This window comes from Vanessa atalanta, chromosome 18 (genome assembly GCF_905147765.1).
Source record: "Vanessa atalanta chromosome 18, ilVanAtal1.2, whole genome shotgun sequence".
NCBI lineage: Eukaryota > Metazoa > Arthropoda > Insecta > Lepidoptera > Nymphalidae > Vanessa > Vanessa atalanta.
This window is the reverse complement of record NC_061888.1, coordinates 9,971,801-9,998,075: the sequence shown is the minus strand read 5'-3', so window position 1 is coordinate 9,998,075 and position 26,275 is coordinate 9,971,801. Positions and strand designations below refer to the sequence as shown.

The 26,275-nt window shown below is 30.6% G+C and overlaps 3 protein-coding genes across 5 annotated transcripts in view; 1 reads left to right on the top strand and 2 right to left on the bottom strand.

The window, feature by feature from the left end:
• LOC125070896 (b(0,+)-type amino acid transporter 1-like) overlaps window positions 1–4,584 on the bottom strand; it is a 34,371-nt gene extending 29,787 nt beyond the window's left edge. Inside the window, exon 1 of the mRNA XM_047680903.1 lies at window positions 4,462–4,584. The gene's annotated coding sequence lies outside the window, so the exon portion shown is untranslated. The remainder of the gene's footprint in view (window positions 1–4,461) is intronic.
• Window positions 4,585–7,156: 2,572 nt separating this feature from the next.
• LOC125070746 (protein arginine N-methyltransferase 1) lies at window positions 7,157–13,137 on the top strand. The gene is made up of 8 exons (XM_047680693.1): window positions 7,157–7,502; window positions 7,612–7,772; window positions 7,909–8,073; window positions 8,731–8,879; window positions 9,126–9,273; window positions 9,764–9,853; window positions 10,219–10,368; window positions 10,887–13,137. Exons 1-8 carry the CDS (start codon window positions 7,433–7,435, stop codon window positions 11,028–11,030), a joined length of 1,077 nt encoding a protein of 358 aa, XP_047536649.1. The 5' UTR covers window positions 7,157–7,432; the 3' UTR covers window positions 11,031–13,137.
• Window positions 13,138–15,252: 2,115 nt separating this feature from the next.
• On the bottom strand, window positions 15,253–19,227 carry LOC125070908 (protein suex-1). 3 transcript variants are annotated; one of them, XM_047680919.1, is made up of 4 exons: window positions 19,098–19,184; window positions 18,684–18,740; window positions 15,902–16,150; window positions 15,253–15,592 (listed from the first exon to the last, which is right to left on the bottom strand). In XM_047680919.1, the coding sequence occupies exons 1-4, from the start codon at window positions 19,150–19,152 to the stop codon at window positions 15,444–15,446; spliced, it is 510 nt and encodes a 169-aa protein (XP_047536875.1). In that variant the 5' UTR covers window positions 19,153–19,184; the 3' UTR covers window positions 15,253–15,443. The 3 variants fall into 3 exon arrangements, with proteins under 3 accessions (XP_047536875.1, XP_047536877.1, XP_047536878.1); XM_047680921.1 differs by lacking the exon at window positions 18,684–18,740 and having other exon boundaries at window positions 15,902–16,186; window positions 19,098–19,227; XM_047680922.1 differs by lacking the exon at window positions 18,684–18,740 and having other exon boundaries at window positions 19,098–19,223.
• Window positions 19,228–26,275: the final 7,048 nt, after the last annotated feature.

The following is a 26,275-nucleotide window of genomic DNA, read 5'->3' as shown; positions in this document are numbered from 1 at the left end:
ACAGCCAAATAGTTTTAAAAATACTTTTACTTAGTTCCCAAGGTGTCCTTTTTAATGTTTTGAAACAAGTCGGAATCAAAAATTATTTTTTAAATCACGGTTGTAGTGGTCGGCTCGGGTCGGGCGCAAAACTGCAATAGAGGAGTCAAGTCAAAGTTGAGATTTGTCAATAGCCTGAGCCAAAATCAAGGCAAGTCAACCTTACAGAGGCAAGCCGTCAGCGTCAAGGTTATCTTAACTACTGTTTTAAATGCTAAAATAACTCTGTCTGTCTGTATTTCTGTCTGATGCAAGATGCGTGAAAGATCACGGTCTAACCACTGAGCCGAATTCAATGCAATTTGGTATGAAGCTAGCGTGCACTTAATGGTGGACCTATGCTTACGTTTTTATGTATAAAATACCAAACGACCACTAAAACCTGAGCGAAAACGTAGGCCAAAACTAGTATGTTATATGTGTAAGATGTGGTGCCACCGTGACGGAAAAGGTACTGCTGATTTTTATCCCCGGGTAGAATGGTTTGTAGGCATAAATGTATTTTGCAGCGGAAAACAAAGCGTAGTGCGCTATCGTAAATTTTTCGACGTTTTACGTGATATCGAAGCTGTAGATAAGATTTTTTCTCTATGAAATTTATTTAGTTATGCAAAACACTAAAAAAACTAAAATATTGTGGTTGTCGCTCAATTTACATATGAATGAACTTGATTCGAAACAATACATTTTTGTATTGTATTCATTGATAATAGGACTCAAGACTAATTTCGCCCGACGCGTATTGCGCAATGACTAACTGCAAGTACAAGTATAAAGTACCGTGTCACATAAAATATCTTAAGTATCGCATTACAAACATAACGGTTTTATAATGTTATGTAAGCATGTCCTTGACTTAGCGTAAAGTTAGACGTAAATAGGTTTGGTATACAAGGAGCATTTAAGGTTGTCAACTGGAGTTCGAATCAGTATTTAAACATTTTTGAGTGCGATAAGAGTGCAGTTTGAAGGAGCAATGAATATGTGAAATTATTTTATTGCAAAAAGGTTTCACATATGTTACATGTATTTACTGCATTGCATACAATATTATTTAGAAACAAGATATTAATATAACGAATTACAGATAATAAATTAAATAAAAGCTATCAATATTAAGAACATGTTTTTATATTTGAATTATTTCAATAATATTAACGACTAATCTAAATAATATTTTAGGGACATCCCTATGTTTGTCGTTATACCTACATATTAATCTCAATAAACCTGTATTAATATTTTCGTGCAGGTCTACGATAATCCCGATCGAAACCTATCCACAATTATAGATCAACATATATCTGCAAAATTCGTATAATCGGGATATTTTGATATTAAATCCATACAGTTCAATGACAGGACAGTTCAACGGGCGTCCAAGTTGGCGTTTACGGGTTGCGTTCAGAAAATGTGTTCCAAATAACAATTTCGTGCAGGCGTACGATAGACTTGATAGAAGCTTATTCACAATAAATTATAGATCAAAGTTTATGAAAAGTTATAGGTTATATAAAAAGTAAAGAATAAACCATATTTGTTTATTTTTTTTTACCCGAGCGAAGCCCGGTTTTAATCTAGTATTACTATTCCCACACAGACTCATTAGCTTATCGACGTTTTTTAAATTTAGGTATATAGAAGACAAGACTGACGGTAATGCTATCAGACGGCCCTATTAAAACCTGTTGGGTCTCGATCATTACAGTCAAACGACTGACAAATGTGTCATTAATATGTGAACACTGTCTCTTTCAAGTGTGTACACATCCACACAGCAATATAAACATCGTTAGTTGTTTATTTAACCGACTCCAAAAAAGAGGTTCTGAGAGAAATCTTATATCATCTGTTCATATTGTATGCGCGATTATTTAAGTACGCGACTGATTTTCATGACTATGTTACATGCCGCGTCTGAATGTCTAGACAGACAATACTACAGAGGAATGAGATATACTCAATTATACTGAACGGATTTTCACACGGCTTTCTCCAATAGACGGAGTGATTCATGAGGAAGATTTAGGTATATAATTCATAAAAGTTTTGTTTAAATGACGTCGGAAAAATCATGTCGACTGGGAGCTCTACTGGCATACGCCACGTATACGTACCAATAGAGTTAAATGTGTGTGTGTGTGCCATTTTTAAGTATATTAAAATTATTTCATTACAAATTTAAATCATTTAATAGTTTTATGATTTGTATACCTACTACTAATTAGAGGATGCTAAGTGGAACTGTAATTTATTTCATTACGATAGGTATCGTATCGTTTAGTTAATAGTGTTAACAAATGTTCATAAATTAGTTAATAACGATGTGCAAATATCATACTTTTATGAGTTAAGTACTCGTAACATTGTGGATATAGGTGTTTGAAAAATAATTTTGTTGAAATATCTAAGCATTTATTAACTTTTATGGATTGGAACCCATTTTTTTGTTATTGCAATATAAAGTTAATACATACATAAAATTATTATGTTTATTTTTTGATAGATAGCTTTAACCTTATTGGTACTATTTGTCAGAACGTAATAAAAAAATCCTTTTATATAGACTTGCAACTTTTTCTGACAAAATCTTATATTCTAAGAAAACAATGTTTTAGAATAGTAATATGACTAAGTCTACATCATTTCAATATTTTCTCCGATGTGTTATCGTAAGTTAATAGTGCATAATTTCGTTTGACATTATGTTAAAGTTATTTCAAATGGAGTTTAAGCATGTGTTTCAATCTGGAACCCAGAATTGTTAAGTTATTGTTTAATATACAAGATTACTATTGTACACTAAATGAATTTATTTCAAAAGTTGGTGAAAGCGTCGGGCTAACATCTAAACGTACCTAGGTACTATTTATTTATAGAATTGTAGCCCACGGATTCGGCTTGGGGTTGTTTGTTAGGAATAAAAAAATAGGTTAAGTCCTTTTTGGAGTTCAAGCTTCCTTCATACCCAATTTTATCTAATTCGGTTCAGTTGTTTGGCCGTGATAGAGCAACCAACAAACAGACAAATAGACAGAGTGACTTTCCCATTTATAATATTAGTATAGTTAGATATTTATCAACATACGCCGATATTTTTTTATTAACATGTCTCATACGCTTTGACAGAGTCAAATAAGTTATTTTATTACGAGTGATATAAATAAAGTTATGTCCAGTTTTCCGAATTTTAATTTAAATAAGTTAATTACGGTATAATCTAATTAACAAATTTAAGAGCAAACTGATGATATCTCTCCAAGAGAGGGCGTGTGTGAGGAAATCAGAGAGCAGTGATTACATACAATTATAGGCACAATTTAGAGTTAATGTACGATTAAAATTAAAAACATGTCGCATAACGTATGATAAGTATTTAATTTTTAATTGTAGTTTCCTTTTTGTTTATACATAGATCACAGATCCACTCTGATTTCTGGAAGAGAATTTATTACGAGTTAATACTTCCGAACAATTTATTGATTGAACATATCCAATTGCAATTTAAAATGAAACGGAACACAAACGCTCAAATATGTTTTGAAACGAAATAGAAGATGTCAGTTATCAGTAGAGCTATTTTGTAAGACCAAACTCGAAACACAACGCGGAACACGCATCAAAATAGCGTATCACAACTCACTAGACGGTTTGAATACTTAACCAATAAAATACAAAGTGAGTTTTTACAGAAAACCTACTAAAGAATAGGAAAATAAAGGCGAGAAAAAGGAAAGGGGTAGAACAGTTTCAATGGTTTATTTACATATGATTTTCAATGTAAATATTTTACATGAAAACAGATGTTCCTTAATGAATGTAGTTATTTAACCTGATACTTTTTTTTAACCTTTTTCTTTCAACCACGAAAAGTATTTTTTCTTTTTCAATAAAGAATTTTAGGTGGTTGATTTTTTTTTTAAAAAGAGTTTACAATCGTACACTTTCTCTAATTTGTTATTACTTTATGGTATTATAATAAAAAAATAATAATAGAACAGTGTGTTGGGAATTTTATTTAACAATTATTGCAATTTGTAGCAGGCATTCTCCATCGGTTGGTACAATTATAGCACAAAAATAACAGTTATCTTTTGTCACTTAAAGCACAAAGTACTTTTATTAAAAATAAATACTTTATAATGACACCAATTTAAATTTAAAAAAAATCCTTCGGTTTACGAGTTTTGTCAAGTAAATTGATTTTAAGAAGCTTATTGCGAATTAAGTACTTCAGAATAATTGTTTTTGTGTAATATATTTCAATATAATAAAAATATCTTAAATTTTAATAATTTAAATTATTAATTTCCGTATGTAGTATAATAGTAAAATATTGAAAACAAAATAAAATATATTATATGGCTTTAATGTTAAATTATAGATTAACGGTAAACTAAAGTTGAATTATATTAGACTTACCTTTAATTTATAAATATAAAACACTTCACAAAGAAAATCACTGGCACATTATAAAATAAAATAAAATCGATACAAAACGATCCTATTTCGAATGAATGAATACGGTTAATGCGTGCTTCCACAATTACAACAGGTTTAAGACTGATGCATTATCGCGTACATTACTTCGTAGTTCGTTACAATAATATCGGTTAGTCGATAAGATACATTATCGATTACGTATTTGTTGATAAGGCGATCTTGATTAATCCCTCTTTTCCTAAATTAGATCAAAGTACTTAAAAGTATTGTTGATAGGTCCTTTATCGATAATCGTAACGGCCTGTCAGTGTGTATTGAAGCGAATAGCAAAATTTGAAATTATTTTTAGATGATATTGATGTAGTTGGGTTCTAATAAATCCGTGTAAAGATTAATATGGGTCATCCCCTATTAGAGATTCGCTTTTGTAAGAAACTCATAGAGGCAGCTGGAAATAATAATTTGTATATGTTTAGCAAAATATAATAAGTGTAAATATACCTTTGTTTATTATTATGATAAAATTATAATTACCTATCAATATATGACGAGGTACTTAGTCATATACATTTAATTTACCATAGTAAAACAATTATTAAGGAAATACGTACAACATGCATGATATAAATTCACTATTTTTTATTACAATTTTTTTTCTGCATACACTATTTTTAGCATTTTGTGTACTCAACTGCAAGTTGACAAAGACGAGAGCAGAAGAAGGCTAACCGGTGAACGCGGTTTCAACTTCGAATATGCAGCGCAATATTCAAGTGCTTTTGTTATTTTTAAAAACTAAATAATAAACGATCTAGACAAATGCCACAGCCTGACCATACTATTTGATATTCTAAATTAAAAAAAAAAAGAAAAACATAGACATTAAATAACTTTAATTTTTATAAAAAAATATATTCTGTTCTCCCTCTTGACGACGTGTTTATTAAATACTGCTCCAGGTTTTCCGAACAATTAACTTGCTATGAAACGATAAAAAATTATTTTAATGATATAATTATTTATACCGTATAATATAATAATATTACATATAAATATAAAACATAGTCAGAATTAAAATATATACTTATTATGTTAAGCACTAAATTTCGAGTTTCAGATAAGACAATATAATATATTAGATAAGTTATTGTTACTAACCAATATCCATGCTTCTTGTTTATTAATAGATGTCTAAAAGTTGATTAAGTTGACAATAGCAATTATAATGAAGCTAATTAAAGTGTTTATGATAATTTAAAATTTGTATGAGATATTATTATGAGTTAATTGACCAAATAAACATAAAGTTACTTGGTATTAATAATTATAAAGGCAGTTGTTGTGATAGCAATTATATTAATCGAAATGATATATGATAAAATCTTTACTCATGTAGAGAGTTTCGTTAAGCTACGTGCGGAGCTCAGGGATGCGTTATATCGACACCATCAGCTTCTCTGATCTGAATCGAGGACGACCATAGCAGTGGTTTTACTAGGTAAGAATTCCAAAGTACCCTAAAAAAGTACCCTGGTTAACAGAGTTAGGATCTCTAACCAGGTACGGTAAGTACGGCGTACCTTTTTGAAGGTATTAGTATATATCACTGTATTAAAAAAAAAAAGATGTTGAAATTAGATCTAAGGTTCGAATTTAATCTAAGCGGGCTTAAATTCAGAACCTCTTTTACTTAACTTTTGTTTAAAATGAATCTCGGGTTAATTTGTGCTCCAAAATCACATAGTAAGTTGAAAGAAACTCTGTCACATGTTTATTTACCAAAAACTGACCCAAATTGGAGCAGCATAATGGAATAAACTTTATCATCAAGATGATCACGATATAAATTTATATCTAATTTTTTACTGTCTAAAATCTTACTTGCCATTAAATGTCTATAAAATGGTCGAATATTTAACAATACTAATTTTGAGAACTATGAATCCTTAATAACAAATTGTAATCAATTTGTAATAGGATTATCAGCGTTCACAAAAGCGCCCGGTTTTTTTTTCATTGGGCTGAAATAAATATCGACACTAAAAAATACCCTTTGAATCATAGAACTATAATAAACTAATATTATAAATGCAAAAGTTAGTTTGTTTCATTGTTGACATTGGAAACATATATTAAGGCAACGTCTGTTTGCCTGCATGTTGGCAGCGACGCCTTATATGAATGGTAAAAACTTGTACATTATGTTTATATGTCCACGTGAACGATTGCAACAAATTTTAAACTATCGCGCCAAAACATCAAGTTTTTTTTAGAATAGTGATGTGTTAGACATTCGGTACTTCAAGGATGCTTTTATTCAGTCACTTTACCGTATTTCCTAATAAAAAAAATAATTATTATTTCATCAAAGTCATATATTAATTTCAATAGAGGTGCTCAAAACAAGTGTAAGATGTAAATGGAAAGATTTTTAACTATATATGGATGGGTGGATTGTGGGTATGAATTTTCTAAAAGTGCTTTTAAAACCCGAATTAAAATGTATACTTGTATATTTATTTTTATATTGAATTAAAATCGTTTAAAATCCCTTACAAAGGCGTACTACTTTAAAACGCTACAATTAAATTAATGTTCGAGGATCACAGATCTGTGGTAAACACAAATCAAGCATTTTCTTGGCAGACATTGTAATTTTGTATACTCTGTGCTTTCATTCAATTTTAATTCAACTCATTTTCAAAGAGGAGTTACTTTCTTTTATTCTTTGTATTAACTATTTTAAGAGATTTAGCTTATGTATTGTGATATTTACTTTATAAATCTCCTATTAGTTATCGTAGCTAAGGAATTATAAGGTATTGAAACCAGTTACCTGAACACTAGAAATACTCGTTAGAGATCATCTGTGACAGATCGATTTGGCGTACTTTATAAGTTGCAGGTTATATACGCTTTATATTGTTTTCCGACTGTGTATTAGTTAAAAATGGACATGGAAACCATGGATGTCGCGCAAGAAAGCACATCGACGGCATCGACGCCTGCAACGGAAAATGGTAAGGATTTCTTTAAAATTTTGAGGTGACGCCGGTAGTTGGTGCGGCGAAAACGTGTTTCTTTGTTTTATGTTTTTTTTTGCTAAAGTTCTAATTTTGAACATCGTAGGTCCCGATAAAAACGTGACGGCAGAAGAAATGACTTCCCGGGATTATTATTTCGACTCATACGCACATTTTGGTATCCACGAAGAAATGTTAAAAGATGAAGTCCGTACCCTCACATACAGAAACGCTATGTATCATAATAAGCATCTTTTCAAAGGAAAAGTAAGTTCGCGCGATGAAGTATAATGTACTAAATCACGATAAATAATTGTCAATACTTCATTAAACTCATAATTGGCTCTGAAGTACTTTTAACTGGTACAAGTATAACCTAAAGTAAAATGTGGCATTTCTATAGACAGTTCTAGATATCGGCTGCGGGACAGGTATCCTGTCCATGTTTGCCGCCAAGGCTGGTGCGGCGAAGGTTATTGCGGTAGAGTGTTCAAACATAGTAGACTATGCTCGCAAAATCGTTGAGGCTAATAGACTTCACGATGTAATAGAAATTGTTAAAGGAAAGGTGAGATTGCATTTTCAACATGATTATTTTGTATATGATACCTATAATTATTATACATTTTACCTACAATACCTGGGTAATTAAAAGCAATGTATTATATATATTATATATATGTATTGTGGTTTGGTTTCTATCAAATCAAACTGTTGTTTATATTCTAAGTTTTTAATATTTGATACATTAATGATAATACAATGCATCTTTTACAAACTTATTAAAATATGATTTGAATTTGAATAATTATAATCAGACCTAGACTGATGTACTGCCGTTCAATCAAATACCTATTCAATGATTCAAATGTTCAAGAACAACATAATTGTGCAAAGTCAATCACTTAAAATGATAATATGTATAACTCTACAATTAAATTTTGCTATAGGAGTACATACATAAACACTTAAAAAAACCGTTTTTTTTTACATATTTAATAATTAGTGAAGTTCATTAGTGGAATTAATCATAATTATTAATTTTTGACATAATGACTAATTTGCATTTTTTGTCTAAAAACATGTTCAAATTCAGAAATTGTAAACATATATTATTCAAAAAGCTTTACTGTAAATGTATTGTGATTTTAATGTTTCAAATGCAAATATATAAATAAAAAAAAAACTTAAAATTAAACATTTATTATAACAATTTATTTTGTAGGTAGAAGAAGTTATTCTGCCGGTAGATAAGGTAGACATAATAATATCAGAATGGATGGGCTATTGTCTGTTCTATGAGAGTATGTTGGATACAGTTCTGTATGCAAGGGACAAGTGGCTTAAGCCTGATGGTATGCTGTTCCCAGACAGGTGAGTTAAGAGAACAATATTTCCTGCTACACATCCACTTCTTATTTCAATTAATTTTAATAAAATATACTTTATCATGTATTTTATATAGATCCTAAAGTACTTGTATTTTCAAGTAATATATATTTTTTTATATCCTTTAGGTATTTTGTTTAGATTGCAATTAAAAATTGGTCTTCATATTTAATAAAAGTTCAATTCGTTTAAAAATGAATACTTTATTTTGATTGTTAAATTTTATTCTAGATGCACATTGTTTATTTGCGGAATTGAAGATCGTCAGTACAAGGATGAGAAGATTAACTGGTGGGATGATGTTTATGGTTTTGATATGTCTTCAATAAGGAAAGTTGCAATTTCTGAACCACTTGTTGATGTTGTTGACGCCAAGCAGGTAAGGAAGTTATAATTATGTATATTATAATATAAGTCATAGCAATCATGACATGGAAGTAATCCTATATAGAAGCTAATGAGACTTTTTTGTATGGTTATCGGAACACGTTGTTGTATCTCAGGATCTATACAAGTCATTTTCGTTAAAAAAATTTAGGGACATCATCTTTATTGAGAAAGGTCTATAATCTAACGTAACACCATGATCCACATAAGCGGAGCAGTTATTGTTAACATGTCAGTTGTTGGTTATATTGTCAATCTCTTGTCATGAATACTAATATTATATACACACGTGAAAGGAACTGTCTGTGTGCCTGTTATGCTTATGTGGACAGACTGTTGAAGCAAACTTAAACCCCAAGAAATGAAATAGACAATTTTTTTATAGCCATCACTTGACGGCCAGCCCCTAAAACATGACTGACTGTGGGGACCAACAATGTTTCACTTCAATTTAATAATGAATAATGTCTTTATTGTTTCAGGTTGTTACAAATTCTTGCCTATTGAAAGAAATTGATTTATACACCGTCAAGAAGGAGGACCTGAACTTTGAATCCAAGTTCCACCTTCAAGTGAGTTATTTGATTTTATTGAGCCCAGTTTCAAAATTATAGTTAATTAATAAACAGTGTAGGTGTTGTAATTAAATAAAAATTAGATGTTTAAGCAGTTATTTTTTGAGATGGGTGCAAATTACCTTGTCAAGATGCAAAAACATAAAAGGGATATGTGACAATAGTTTTAGTTCAATTCAATTTTTTTTTTTAATGTCTTCATTTGTTTTTGTGTAGTTTTTGACAAAGTTAGATATTGACTTTGATTGATAGAAATATTGATTTTGTAATATTGTACAGTCAAATACTTTTATTTAACTTTTTGTTTCTTGTGTATACTCTTGTTATGATGATATCTTCTAATTAATAACTGATTATTACAGGTACGTCGCAATGATTTTATCCAAGCCTTGGTGACATTCTTCAATGTGGAGTTCACCAAGTCACACAAGCGACTGGGTTTCAGTACTGCACCCGAGGCGCCCTACACTCACTGGAAGCAAACTGTCTTCTACTTTGATGAGTACATGACGGTGAGTGTATAAGCTTATATTCAATATGAGATAGTTAGCATCATATTTAAATACAGAGCTATTAGGGAAGCCAGTGTACTAATTACAGTGTGATCAAACATATTGGTTTTCATTATGATTTTCTGTTATAGTCTCCGAATTGACTCCTTACTTAATTCCATATTCTACATTATCTTCTATATATTAGTTGGTACTGCCCTTAATAAACTATAAGACTAATAATTATTATTAAGATTATAGAATGCAGTCTCTCTTGTCCTTTCACAAAAATCCGTCTCGTCCTATAGAAGCCCCCAGGTCTGCTTATTTCATATTTATGTGCTAGTTTAAAAAAAAATACATAATTAAACATTTACAGTAAGAACGCATATTACACCACGCACATAAAGAAGTAACTGACTTTTATAAAAGATTAATGAAATAGAAAAAAAAAACAATAATCACAAAGATTTTCTTTTGTAAATGGGAATATCAGATATATAACAACCAAATAATTCAAGTGTTTTCGATATTATCAGGTGAAAAAAGGTGAGGAAATAACCGGAACGTTCTCAATGCGTCAGAACGCTCGTAACAACCGTGACCTGGACTTTGAGGTGGAAATCTCATTCAAAGGCGAGCTGTGCCAGGTCCAGGAGAAGAATCACTACAGGATGCGCTGAAAAATATTACAGTGCATAGACATAACCGTAACAATATGACCATTCAATAAAGTTTATTGTAATTCTGCTCGGAAATTGATGATTTAAGAAATCATTATACCAGACTGTGTACTTGCAAAGTGTTCTAACTTAATTCTTAAACGTTTCTGTAACATCCCGGGAGAAATAATCTAGTTGAAATAATGACAAAACAAACTTCTGTGAAGTTTAAGATAATATTTAATGGTGTATTAGTTTTGTAATAATAAAAGTTTAGAAAATTTTGTTAAAATGCTATTCAATTACACAGCTCGATCAATTCTTAATTCTTCATTGTTTTTAATTTAAGAGCAATTATGTATCGTATTACGTGGAAGATGCATATTTTTTTAATGAAATTTGTTTTAAAATAACTCTTAATAAAATATAGTATCTCATTTCTCAACGGAGATTTTGTTAAGTGAGCAAGGGGACTATTTTGCAACCATAAGAAATGGTCTTGTGCTGTTTGGAATGTCATAAATTCACTAGTGATTATTGATTTTATACAATACATTTTTTATAAGTATTATAATTACATTACATTAATAGTTTGTACGTGTTTGAATAAACAGTTCAACTAACATTGCTATTATCTTCAGTCATCATAATTGTAGACATCATTACCAGTCACATTTTTGATTTTCACTTGTTCTCTATCTTTGTACATGCTAAGATTTATATTAAGTTTACAGGCAATTATTTGAGGTACAATTTGATTTACAATACACAAAGGGAAAATCTCATTTTTTAATATAGACATGAATATACTTGCCCGATTAAACAAATAATAAAACTCATGCAAGTCCGTATTGTAAAAAGATCCTTGCCGTTCGATTGAGCCAATATTGTGATCCTGGTGTTAAATTTAACTGTGAAGGTGTGTTCAATCCCTGAGGTCATAGACAAGTGCATTTTATTTCATCGATATATTTTTAAATCGATTTGATTGTTAAATCTCCAGTTCAGAAAAAAAGATGAATCTGACTATAATCTCGTCATTATTTTTTAATCTATCAATATACAACATTTAATAGTGCAGGAGCTTAAAGGCAGTAATTTAATTCCAAAGGTGTGCTATTATCTGTAGTCAGTGATTTTATAATAATGTGATTTATGCATGTCACGATTTGTGTATGTTATGGGTTTATAAATCAATCGTCTCATAAAGAAGTTTCTTGAGCATGCAATATCATTATTGCCCTTGTGATATTGTATACCATTTCTATATGAGCTAAAATACTATAGACATAAAACATGTGATTAGTTTTGAGTGCAAATTTTATGAAAGATGATTTAAATCGAAACATTTATTAAACCAGTATGACAAGATCTAATAGATTTGAAGTTGCTTTTGTTATTTTTAATAAGTTACAAGAATCCTGGTATTGTAAGTGTCCATCTTATATATTATCATATGAACCGTTATATATATGCATCTTGATCTATCATAAAACTGAAAAGTGTTTAATGTTCTCAAAAAAAATATGCTCCAAATCTTAGGAGAGTAAGTCTGTTCAGCCGTGGGGTTTTCAAAGTCTGTTACATGACTTTTTTTAATCAAACTGTAATAAAGGAAACATTCTTCGTATGCCGATATGTATGTATGTATGTGAAATGTAAAAAAATTACAATAGCTTTTACACGTTTTAGAATATAAAATAGAATGAGTAGACTAGTGTTATGTTGTCATGTTGAGACGGTACGACGAAGGATAGGTAAGGGATGAAATTGCATACACATCCCTGGGATAATGTTAGTCTTGTTATAGTGAGCAACTTTCACTAAGCATATTAAAAAAATGTTCAAAAATCTAAACCAAAAAAATATTGTAACAATATTTTGCCCTAATAACTAAGTTATTAGCCATCTAAACTGTTTTTAATCTTAATCAAGTCATATTGTTACGAGGACTTGTACCTCAGCCTATAAAACTAGACTTAAAAATCTAGAAATAATTAAAGGCCAAAACATGATTTGAAATAAGCTTCATTTTATTGTACCGTAGCAAAATGTGATGTTTTGCACCGATTATGTAAGAAAAGATAGTTTTTGTATCTTAGTATTAAGTAAAACTAGTTTTACGGTTTTTGTCGCATTTTTATTTACGAAGTGATTTGAGAGTTGATGTCCTTTTCCTTTGAATGTATTGTTATTGTTAACAATGCATTTTGACACCTGCCTAATTGCCTATCATACCCAAAGCCCGATTTAGTGTTACCTGGTGTAAACATTCTTGAAATACGAAATAACGTCTCAAAATTTTTTTACAGTAATATTTGTGTATTTGGTTATATTTTTACAAATGGCAACATTGTTTTCAGACACTATTTTAACTGCGTAACTTTTTCGTTCATAAAATTAATAAAAACAAAAACACGATGAATATAGTAAATAAAAGTTGCGATAATTAACTGTGAAAATAGTTTTATTCTATTAGTTATCGTAAATTAATAATACATGAATAAACAATAGTTTGTACTGGCCATCAATATTTTTATAGGATTTTTTAACTAACTTCAGTTATGTACTCTACGGAATAAGCATTAGTATTTGTAACCGTGTCGCAGTATTTCATTATAGTTATACGTAAGCTTTTGTATTACTGGAGCATTTAAGCCGACGCCACACATTTCAAACAAACAATGATAATATTAACTGCTAATATAATGATACCACAAACAGTGTAACAGTTCGTTATAAAAAAAAAGCAACTCTTACCTAATTATATAGGTCAAATTTACCAATATATTACACGGTGGTTTTTTGATTGGCCATTTTTAGAAGTTTTTAAATTCAGCTTTTATTATCTGTGGGTCAAATCTTGCTACATCATTTTAAAATTTAAACCAGTAAACATGTTAAATTTTATAAACACTTGGTGCTGGTAGCAATTATTTTTTGGGTCCTAAATTAATGCATATTATTACATGGATTAAAGATATGCTTGTATTTTATTCAAAATTGCTTAAATTAAATATTATTCACAACGGGTATTTCTTAAATAGGTAAAAATCATGCGTCTGTTTAAAATGTGTGTCGCGGACGCGGAGGTTATGTTCGGAAAAATAATCTTAACCTTTATTTAGTTCAAAAAATATTAGGAACAGAATTCGATAAAAATGAGCTCAATAGAATAACTTTTTAAAAGTGAAGACCTAAGTTCTCCTCATTCACGCAAAATGAAACGATGAGATACATCCAACAAAATACTCGAAAATATTCAACGGACATAAAACTTATTATATATTAAACAGAATGTTTTTTTAAACGAAGCACGTTTTAATGAGTAGTGTATAGAGGTGCATGTTATATAAGTGAACGTAATAAGATATGTGGTGCATAAATGAGTCAGCCTGATGAGTCGTTTTATTTAATATTTCCTGCGTTTTCATAATAAAAATGTCCAACTTATGTTTTGATATTTATATTGATAGATATATCCCAAAATTGATCAGTTATTTATGTTTTTCTTTTTAAAAGTATTCACTAACGCTTTCGAAGACTTCTCTAAGACGCTGGGTTGGATTGGGACTTCGGCATAGTCAATGTACAGACCTAACGCCCGGTGCTTAAAAAATACGGGCGTAACACTGGGACCGTGGACTTAAGATTTGGCCTCACTTGTCCTATTTCAGTCGGCCCTGTGGGAATGGCCGCCGAGATGGCCTTGTGCTGCCGTACATACTAGCGAGGAGTGCAAGGGGGCGAGAGTACCTTTGACCCCTGTGAAGAACTCCATCGAGCCACGAGCGGAGCACAGCACGGTTGCGTTATACTGAGACGATCCGCTATCCGTGCACAACACTGCCATCACAGTGGTTTTAATGGGTATAAATTCGACATAATCCGGTATGCAGAATGCTATCGTAGTGCTATATAATAATACAAGATATTACATTTTATTCGTTTTATTACTTTGGTTAAAATAAATCTTTTCTAAATTGTCTGAGTACCGACTGATTCTATCTTTCTTGTTGATTATACATTTCAGTGCGTTAAGAAATGAGTTGGAAGAAATAAAAATCGTAGATATATTTTTGTTTGTATTTTTTATTTTAATCTATAAATAATTCTTAAAAGTAAAAATTTTACTTATTATAAATATGTTGTTTACTTAAAAGTAAATGATATATGATTGTCATAATTCTTTGAAGATGGAATGACGGATTGTTTTTTAAATGAATGAAAATGAATGATCGTAGGTAATGAAATGAAAATGATGATGTAAATGACTAATGACATAAAGCAATATGCTAATATTATTTTGATTGGGAATTTTAGACTTTATTTTCCTATCAATAACGTAACTCTTACTTAAGAATAATTTTAATTATATCGATGATTATGTAAATTATGTTATACTAATTTGACTTTAAATCTCTTGTCGGTGGCTTAAGCGACAACAGGAGCAGCTACTATAGATGGAGCTATAGCGCTCTTTTGTAAATCAACACAACAACAGTTTGTTATCAGGTGGTATTCTTCACAGGAATTCGCGTACAAGAATTTACAATCAGTCCTTCGGCAAGAGAATTGTTGATCTGAAAATATACAAATATTATATATTTTTTAAAACAATTATTTTACTCAATTTTTACTCAGACGGGCATTGAGCAGGAGGATTGTTACTCAAATTTATAAGTTGTTAATAATTACTCAATGAGATTTCAATTATTAGCCGTATACGCACGTGATCTTACTGTGCAAAAGTGTGGGCGTAGATATTAATACATTATTCCAATTCCATACAATTTTATAATCGAATTTGAAGAATGACCCAGAAGGCTGAAATTTCATTTCAAGTTGTATTATACATAGAATAACTTAAAATCGTTTCAAAAGCAACTTACATCCAGAATTTTCACAGCAACAGGAATCGTGTGCCTGCTTACGAGAGCAATAGCTGTATACGGACATGTCACAAAGCGGGCAGCCGGGATGAGCACCAGGCGGACCTTCTAACCCGGGATGATAGTTTCCATACTGCCCGCCATATTGTCCCCCATATTGGCCCCCATATTGTCCTCCAGGATATACTCCTGGTCCACTGGGATACTGGCCTGGATGTTGACCGTACGGGTACTGGGAGTAGCCGCCTCCTAATAAATAGTCCCATATGTCTCTTATAGTGAAACCTGGTGGGATGATGTGATAAGCGTTAGTGATGAATTATGATGAGGTTAGTTTGCATCCAGACAGATTAGAAAATTAGAAACTTGGGAATGGCTAATATAACCGCTTAACCGTGATAGGTATTAGGTTATACGTAAACGTTTTTTTTTTATATGAGCGCATACCATTAAAAGCGTATAAGTAGAATGATTCTGGTAAAAGTGAACTGACTGACTGGAAAGGTATCGCAAACCGAGCTTCGAAAAAGATTATATATAGGTACCTTTATCTTTTAAATATTTTGTGCTAATCATTTTTTATAATGGACAAAGACCCCTATTATATACAATATCCAATATTTAATATTAATCGCATATCACATTGAATATGACAACCTCAATGATAAAATTGAGTATTCATTATTTTTGAATTAACGCAGAATCAATAACAATAATCAATACATATGAGACGTGAAATGAAGTAATTTTAAATAAAAAAAAAGAGTTAGTCGATGTTGTTCGCATCTTCAAGAAAGTCCATTACCGATTAATGGTTACTATTTTTATTACAAAGATTACCAATTGATCGGCTAGAAAATGAATTGTCTACCAAATTATCTTAGAATTCATAATTATAGGACTAACTCTGTCTGATTGTCTGTTGCTCAGTCACAGCTAAAACACGTAATCGAATTTGATGAAATTTGGTATAAAGAAATCTTGAAATCCAAGGAAAGGACATGGGATTACTTTTTCATATCTAACACTCGAAAACCAAACCTAAATCTGAAGCGAAGTTGCAGGCGATAACTAGCATAAAATCTTATTGATTGCTTTAATACTAATAAACATTATATGCAGTACCGTCTGCATATAATGTTTATTAGTATTAAAGCAACCTTTATTACCTTTTGTGAAATCGAATGTTGACGACATTATCAAAGTACCTATAATGTGTACTACATGAGTATTACTTTAAAAAAAAACCATAAAAACCATAAATACCGTCTGACAGTAATACCTACTATATCACTTATTTTTTTATACTATATTTGAAATTATAAAAGTAAAAATATATGTCTGAGTTGCCCTAATAAAATATAAATTGCTAAAATACAGGTACCTATATTTATTAATTATCTGTGGTATTATTTTTTGTTACTCGTATTACGGAATAATTTTTACTTTTAGAATTAAAATAATAAAGAAAATTAAAATATATTTTTACGATGCATTACATAATAGTTTTTAATTACTTAATTACATTTTACATTATGTTCTGCTTACGTTTATTTTTAAATTAAATATATTATGGTTACTTGTTTGAAATATGAACTTCACCGAGAAGAACAAGTAATTAAACAACCTTAAGTAATTACTTAAAACACACTTGAGCTTCTTGAAATTAAGATCTTAAATAAAGATGCACGTATCGCGTTAATTTAAGGAAATATACTAATTAAAACAATAAAAACAAGTACGATATAATCTCTCGGTTTCGGTAATTCTAATTACAGTAAAAAATTATAACTTTTAATGACTGTGTGTGTGACCTTGGTGATATATTAAGATTTATTGTTCCAAGTTCAAGTTGAATATGTTATTGTTATTACCATATTAAAAAATGATTATTTATAATAATATAACGTTGCAATTTTATTTTTTTACAACAATTTAATGGACGTTGAAATATATTGATGAAAACATATTTAAGGTTCTCTTTAATAAAGTAATTTATCTATTTAACGTTCCTTTTTTTAATAACATAAATATTGTAAAGACTTTTTGGATAATTATTTGTTTATTTTTTTGTAACTGTTTCTTTTTTTTTGTTATGTAAGGAATTTTGTAAATCACTGTAATGGGTATTATATTAAGTTTTATATTTAATTTTAATATTCTCATAGGAATATTTACTAGGGCTAAGTTAAGTAGACTTGAGTTGGTTTTGCGAGAATGTTTTTTTTTTATTTTTCTTTTGTTTTTAAAGATAAGTTCATAATATTATCCAGTATTACGTTGAAGTATCAGTAATAAGTTCATTGATGAATTAAGATAGGTTTATTTATCGTCAACTCTAAAATTAAATTTAACATTAAAATGAACAACAAATAAAGTAAAACGAAAAGTATAACTTCATGGCTAAATGAAAAACCCTATGAATGATTATAAATGAACCCTTTTAATGAAATGTGAAATGAATGATGAAAGTTATATATTGTTTATGTTACGTTTTACATAAATCGGAACCATTTATTCAAAATTAACCCGACACCATTTGTTTATTATTTACATATATACTGTTCAGTGTCAGTAGAGTCGATAAGAAAACATTTTAGTCCGATATAACCGTTATGGCAACAATGTATATAGAACTTGTAACTTTTTTCAATTATCGAATGTATTTTGATCATTAACCGTTAGAGTTGGTTATAAAATTAGCTGCTGATTTTACCACTATGAAATGGGCAATGAAAATAGATGTTAAAATGCTTTCAAGTGATAAAACTCGTATTTTTACCGTTACGAGCGCCATTTATCCTGTTTCGGCTTATATCGTAATTGCTCCGCTCCACACCTATTGATCGAGGGATTTTATTATAAATCATACTGAATGAATGAAGTTAATTGATAAAAAAAACTCATTCATTTAAATAATAATTCGATTATGTAGTACTATAATTATTCTGAACTGTATTATGTGCAGTTAATGTATAATGTTAAAAGCACGTTATATTTATTTTAATTAAATTTTTTTTCCATAGACAATATTATAAATATTCAATACGAAGTTAATTGTATGTAACGAATGTATTTTTATTGAAACTAATTTGACAATCTTATGTTTGGTTTTTTAATTAAATATTAACAAAATATACTATTCAGTAATTAAATTTGTACAAGTAATTAGTACGTAAATAAAATGTTTACTCACCATAGCCAATAGAAATAATGGCGGTGAATGTCAGAATGGTGAGTTTCGAAGACATCGTTCACTTGTTTGTTTGTTTGTTCGTCTACATGTGAATCGTTTCGCAGATGGGGATTGAATGTAGATTATAAAAATGCGCACAGCAGCTAAGACTTAGCTTGACTTACCGGTACCTTCGCGCGCATAAGATGTTACGTCTAAAATGATCTCAGTAGATAATATAATTTATTTCAATATTTTATAATATTGCAACATTTTTACAGTATCTAAAAGAGCTCAATAGTTTAATTGTTTTCGTTTCCATAGAGTCTCTTTAATCTACTGACGAATTCATAATAACTAAAAAAAAATCTGTATATATACACGTGTAACATTATAAAACTATCTTCGAAAATATTTTATTTCGTCTACTGAGAAGTAACTCAGAAGAGAGTAGCAGTTAATCTTTATACATTATATAATAGATACTTGTAATGGCGGCAAAACGGTTTTGCGTTCATCTGTACACAAAGTGCGTTACACTGGTCCAAGAGCGAGGGTTAGCGCTTGTCCTTAACTCTTAATAGGGCCCGTTCTCTAGCAAATACCAATTACAAGATATTACCGGTCACCTGAGATAAATGTCGTATTATTTATCTACACGATTATATAATATCTTAGTATTTACCTACACTTTGGGCTATTTGACATAACTGACTAAGTATTCTTACTTAGTTTAAAAACTAAGTTTAAACATAAAGTCGACTATATTTATCGAAAATATAATAATTGTATTATTTAAATATACTTTGTCTTTAATTTTATGTTATCTTTAAAGTTAGTATATTTCTTATTCTCTATCTGTCACCCCCAAATAAAATAAAAGTGTGTCTGTTTATGGTATCATAGCAAGGCAGATGAACCGATTTGGATTAAGATTTTATTATTTGAAAAGCTTCTTCGAAAGAGATTACTTGTAGCTATGATTGTAAACAAAAGTTCAGCTATTTGATAATCATGAGCTCTTTCTAATTGTTGAAGGGATGTCAACTACTTTTACTGATTTGATCGATTCATAAATTAATACCTATCTTGTGAATTCAATGATTTTAAAATAATATAGTAATCTTCACCTGATGTTGCAACATCATTCGGAATCAGGATAACAAGCCAACCAAGTCGCAATTTACAATACATATCAGAATGGACTCAGTCAGTAAGTTAGAGATATATGTACTTTAATTTTTAGAGTTAATTTTGGGACGGAATATATTTTTTAAAGTTTTAATTAGCAAAGGGGAGCTTTGTGTTTACAAAATCACATCTATTTAATCACAGAAAGAAGAATAATCAGGAAGATCATATCGATTATTAAGATCAAATAAGGTTAAACGGCTGGGCGTTTATTTGGAAGAAATCCCGAAAAATCCTCGATAAAAAGAGAGCACACAGTAAAGGCAATATTAAAATATTTTTAATAAAGTTTACTTAAGTACAATTCAATGAACTATAAGTAAACAATAAACACATAATACATCACCCTAACTGGTTTAAGCATTTAAAGAGGCTTCAGAGTAACCTGTTATAACGTGTATCTCACAACGCCTTGATGTAGAAAATTGTCATAAGAGTTACTATTAGGAAAGCTATCATTATACAGATCACCGGAACGAGTCACGTGACTAATGTATCCTTTAAGCCCTTCATTACATTCTAGTTAGTTAATCATGTATTAAATATGAGAGCATTGCTTTTTGGGTAGAGTTATGGTGGTCAGATAGAATCTACAAGGGATTAGTTTATCAAAGACAAACTCAAAATTCCTTTATTCACCATAGAAGCATTACACTTACTTATTGATAATCAAATTAAACACTACCACCGGTTCGGGAAACCTGACCTGGTAAGAACCGGCGAACGAAACTCAGCGGGTCTTTTTTTTGTCAAATTAATTAGATACATAATTGTATATGAATAGAAACAGCCAGGAGGCGATCGTTTCATTCCCAAGGTGTACTATCAAACATAAACTTACTAATTGTATAGTAACCTTTCGCATACAAGCGTTCTCTAATTTTTTTTTTAATTTGGCAACAGAAGCATTAATCTAGGTAGAATCTATATTCCAAATCGGGGGTTGTTTTACATTTAATATGATCCTGAAACATGACCAATTAAAAGTTTGCTTGAATAAAGTATATTGTGTGATTTTAAATCAAAAATACGTTTGCCTTAACCACGCTAATCACAGAGAGGCAATTCTGATTTCTTTCTTTTTGCGATTGTTTCATATATTGAGAAAAAATAAAATCTACATAAATTTTTTTTTTTATGTCCGGACAGACATATGACTCCACTCCACCTGATGGTAGGTGGAAGTGGAGTCCAAACGCGAAGACTACTAGTACAGTCAGCTAGAATGAGCTGCACCAGTCACCCTCGCCATGCCAGCCCGCAAGATGCCTCTTCACCCCTCGTTTGAAGGCACCCATGTTATAAGAGTGTAATACGTGAATGGATACTTATAAATACAAAAGAGCAGAGTTGTGTGTGAGAATATAAAATGTAAATGGAAACATGTGTCATCAAAATTCATTTATATTATAAAAGCGAAAATTTGGATGGGTGTTTGTTACGCAAACATACCAGAATTGCTGAACGTAACTGAATGAAAGGCTATGAAAGTGAGATTATTGTCTGGTAGAGTAACCTATGTGTACTTACCGTAACACCTGTTAAACCCCCCCCTCCCCCCAAACTGTACCCTCATACGCAGTGAAGCAGCGGGCGGAAGCTTGTTTCACTATATACAATAGTGTATTCGTGTACATAACGATTACGCCCGCATATAAATATCGGTATTTAGAATTTTAAAAACATTATCACTCAATGCTGCGTTAGGGTATGCCCTGTTATATAACAAAGTATGGATTGATATATTCTATACATTATTACAAGCTAATCTTCTGCGTCGAGCAAGACTGTTTTACTCTTTTTGTGGTTGGAATAGACCATACATTAATAGTATCCTCTAACAACCGGTGTCTAGCGACTGCTTCTCGGCTAGACCTGACGTAAATTATATCAAAAACTACTATCAATCAAGCATTTATTTTAATTTTAATTAGACAGATTTTTTATTTTTATGGAACAACCGTAACACAAAAATATTAAGTATTGCTGATTAGCGGTAGAAAATCTGATGAGTGGGTCGTACTTCCCCAGACAGGCTCGCACAAATAAATCTACAAACACAGCAACACAAAGCATGTTTGCATTGCTGTGTCTGGCATTTGAATAATTGTTTCATTGATTCAGGTTGATACACACACAGAAGATAAAGCTTTACTTCTAATATTTTTAAGTAGTCACTTTTTTATAAGTGGGCAGGACCTGCAAATGGGCTACCTGATGGTAAGTGCTCACCTACACCCATAGTCTGTAAGAGTTATTAACCATTCCTTAAATCACCAATGCTCCACCAACCTTTGGAGCTAAGCTTTAATGTCCTTTGTGCTTGCAATTGCATAGGCTTACTCTTCAAACCGAAATACAACAATGCTAAGTGTTGCTGTGTGGCGGTAGAATATCTGATGGGAACATGGTACCTACCTAGTGACTTGCACAAAACCCGGTCTTACACCAAGTTGGCTTAACACCAAGTATATGCTTAATACATATATCAAAGGTTATCTTTGCATAGTTTTAATTTTAAAATGTCTTAGGTAGTATAATATAATAAAGAGCAGACAACATTAGAACAATTCAATAAAATATTTGCCCTTCTTTTTGTAGTCACTCATACTGACAGCAAAAAGACGATAGTTCTTTGTATGTTAATTGTATTTAAGTGATTTCCTCATGGTACATCGTTTTGGGAAGGTTTTGATAATTACGTCCAATCTCAAAAACAATTATGTTCATATTTAAAAATCAAATTATTTTTTAAAGAAATTAGACATTATATTATTATTAAAGGATTTTAACAATATTAAAACATCCTTTTGCTAAACACCTACAGCTTAATATAAAGTTGAACTAACAAAAGTGTCCAAAGACCTTATTTGGTGTCCATCATCAGATTAGGCAAATCATCGGCCCACCTGTTTTCATAAACGGTACAAGTAGGCTCTATATTTAGAGCGGCTAATGTCAGGGTCCCGGGGTGCATGACCGCGGTACCGTAACGCTACAAACCTGTCGAGACATTGTTTATATTAAGATAAGTACTCACAAGTATGTTTTTAATGTATGCGTTTTAATTATAATTATCCATTTAAGGGTTTACACTTAATTAGGATTTTAATTATTGTATAAAGTTTTATCTTTAAACATTCCTTAAAAGTAAAATTGAATTAACTTTATTGCTAAGAATTTTTACTGTTCAGTCTACAGAGACCTCCCTAGGCTCAATGTGTAAGCGCGCCTTTGTGAGTGATTCCATACTAATATACATACATCTGTCTGTCACGGCACAACCGCCAATTTAATGAAATTAGATATGAAGAGAGCTTGAATTTCAAGGAAGGACATAGTCTACTTATGCCTAACACTTGACGATAAACCTTAATAATATTTCCTTGAATGTTCTCATTAAAAAAAAAAATAAACATTGTGTACCGTTATGACTAACGCGGAAAAAATCTATTATTCGGTTTGTAATGAGAATTTCATTGCGATAAATCTGTCGAAGTTTAATATTTAAAAGGAAGCATCTATGTCTTAAATTAAAACTATTATATTTAAAAGACAGTGACGTAATCTGGGTTTTATTTTGAGCCACGCAGCCTTCAAAAACAACTGATGGAGTGTGATTCCCAATCAGTGGTATTCCCATTATGTTAACTTACAATATATAACAATAATATAAGTAAATTTAACAAATCGTCTATGATTTTCTCTTTTATAATTTATAATCATGTTAGGAATATTAAATCATATTGGTAAAAAATAGTAATTTTGTCTATGTCTAAATCTTATTGTCTTTGATTATATGTAGATACGGGTATTTGACAGTTTATAAAGAAGGCTACCAGTGGGACTATTACGGTTAGAGCGTAGCAACTGTTGCTATCAAATATTTGTTGCGGATTGATAAATGTTGCAGTCGATAAATCTATTATGGAGTATTATGCTACTGCATAATTCCATGATACTGATTTATTGATTTGATTTGGTTTGATTTGATATAAATACTGTAATATCCCCACAGAAAGCTATATTATAGTAGGGTCTATGTCGGGGGCTTTGTATCTAGTTATACTTATTCCAATCGAAAGAAGGAATACGGATTAACCAATCAAACCTCAGATTTACGTATTCCATGCGATTTGTTAACCACTCAGCTACATTGTACAATACTAAAAATTCTTGATTAATATGTCATTATTTACAGTAATTCTATTTAACTTGAATAATCTATAATTTGAATATTATAGATTATTCAATCTCTCGACCATCGATATCGCTTCAAATCGATGTCAAATGTTGTTTATTTCGCCTCTTGTGGTTGGAATAGAGTGTAGTAATTATCAGTATATACTGTTAATAATAACTAAACAAGACTAAGAACTCAATTAGAATGCCTTTTGTATTAAAAACTTTTTAATAAAACTATTTTAACATGCACTTTTCTGTGTATAACGTGCCTAATATACCAAATATGACAGCTTCAAATTTAATCTTGATTAGACTAGACCAATAAACGGTTCGAGAGCACAAAAAAATTTAATATTTTTTGACATGTGACATTGTGATGGAGAGGATTGAAAAATAACCGTTTATTTTTACCACAGGGACAAATAATTATTACATTTTTATTGTTTTGTTTGTATTTTTTATTGTTTTGAAGATTATCCGGAACAAATAAAGAGACATATAGACGAATAAAATGATGGTGGTTTTGTTTACTTGCAAATAGCCGTAGCAAAATTGGAAATTTAATTTTAATTTTGATAATTAAAAATCTATTTACGATTTGATTTCATACAAGTAAGTCATTGTAGTTCACTAAAGTAATAAAGAATAAAAATGTCAGTATAATGTATGGAGCATGGAGGTTATAAGATATTCTGTGCAAATTCATTGTCGAGAAATAAAAAAATATTTAAGTTACTTTAGTGGTCCAGATCTACATATATCAGGATTTATAGGTTTTTTACAAGAATGGAAATTGTTTCATTCGTATATAATTGTCGTCCATTCGTGTCGTTCATTCGTGGGTTACGAAAATGAGGCAATAAGTCATGGAAAAGCAATCATAGGGCAAGGCAGTGCGTTTCATCAGGGCCTCTGAGATATACCCATTGACAAACATATTAAAAAAAACCTTTTTTATTAAACTAGATTATAATTATACTAGCAATACCAAATGGTGACTAGACGTGATTTATTGGCATAAATTTTTTTTTTTTTAAAAATGGAACTCGCAAAAAATTGAACTGTACCTGTGTGTCCACACACAATTTAATATCGACGTCGTAGTTTTCTAGTCTTTGCTCCGTAACTCGGCGAGTTGGACTTTAAGTATATGTATATTATATAGTTTAGATAAAGACGATTCAATTTGATGTATAAAAAAAATAACGTGATGTCTTAAAACCGTCATTAGTAATATGTTGTCTCGAGGGAACCCTTCACACCACTTCCCGCCTGCTTGTGTTCCGCGTATCCTTACACTTTACTATTTATACTACTTGTAGTTCCGACTGATCGCAACGATTTCCACAACTATTAATATTAAATATCTATCTATTTATATGATGGTAATATTTTCTGCTCAATGTCTGTTTTTAATAATCTAGCTAAGTAAATGCCTGTATAAGTTGCACTGCGGAGTAAAGACCTCATCTACGTTCGAGAAATCATGAAAATAGATTGGAGCTCATATAATCACGCCGCTCGAATACTGGTTGGATACATGTATCAGAATATCCTATGTAAAGACAGAGAAACCAATATTTTTCATGATGGTTTTCTTGACCACAATAACACACATATACGTAATAAATAAAACACGTAAACTCAGTGGTACTTGCAAAGGTTTTCAGAGATGCATAGTGGGTTCACTATGCTCGGTTAATATATGTGCTCGACTTTTTAAAACTATTGCTTACTATTTCTTACCATCTCTTATATATATGTATTAGATACTAGCTGAATCTGCGGCTTAACCCACAAATTTATCTCCCTTGAGGCGTGAA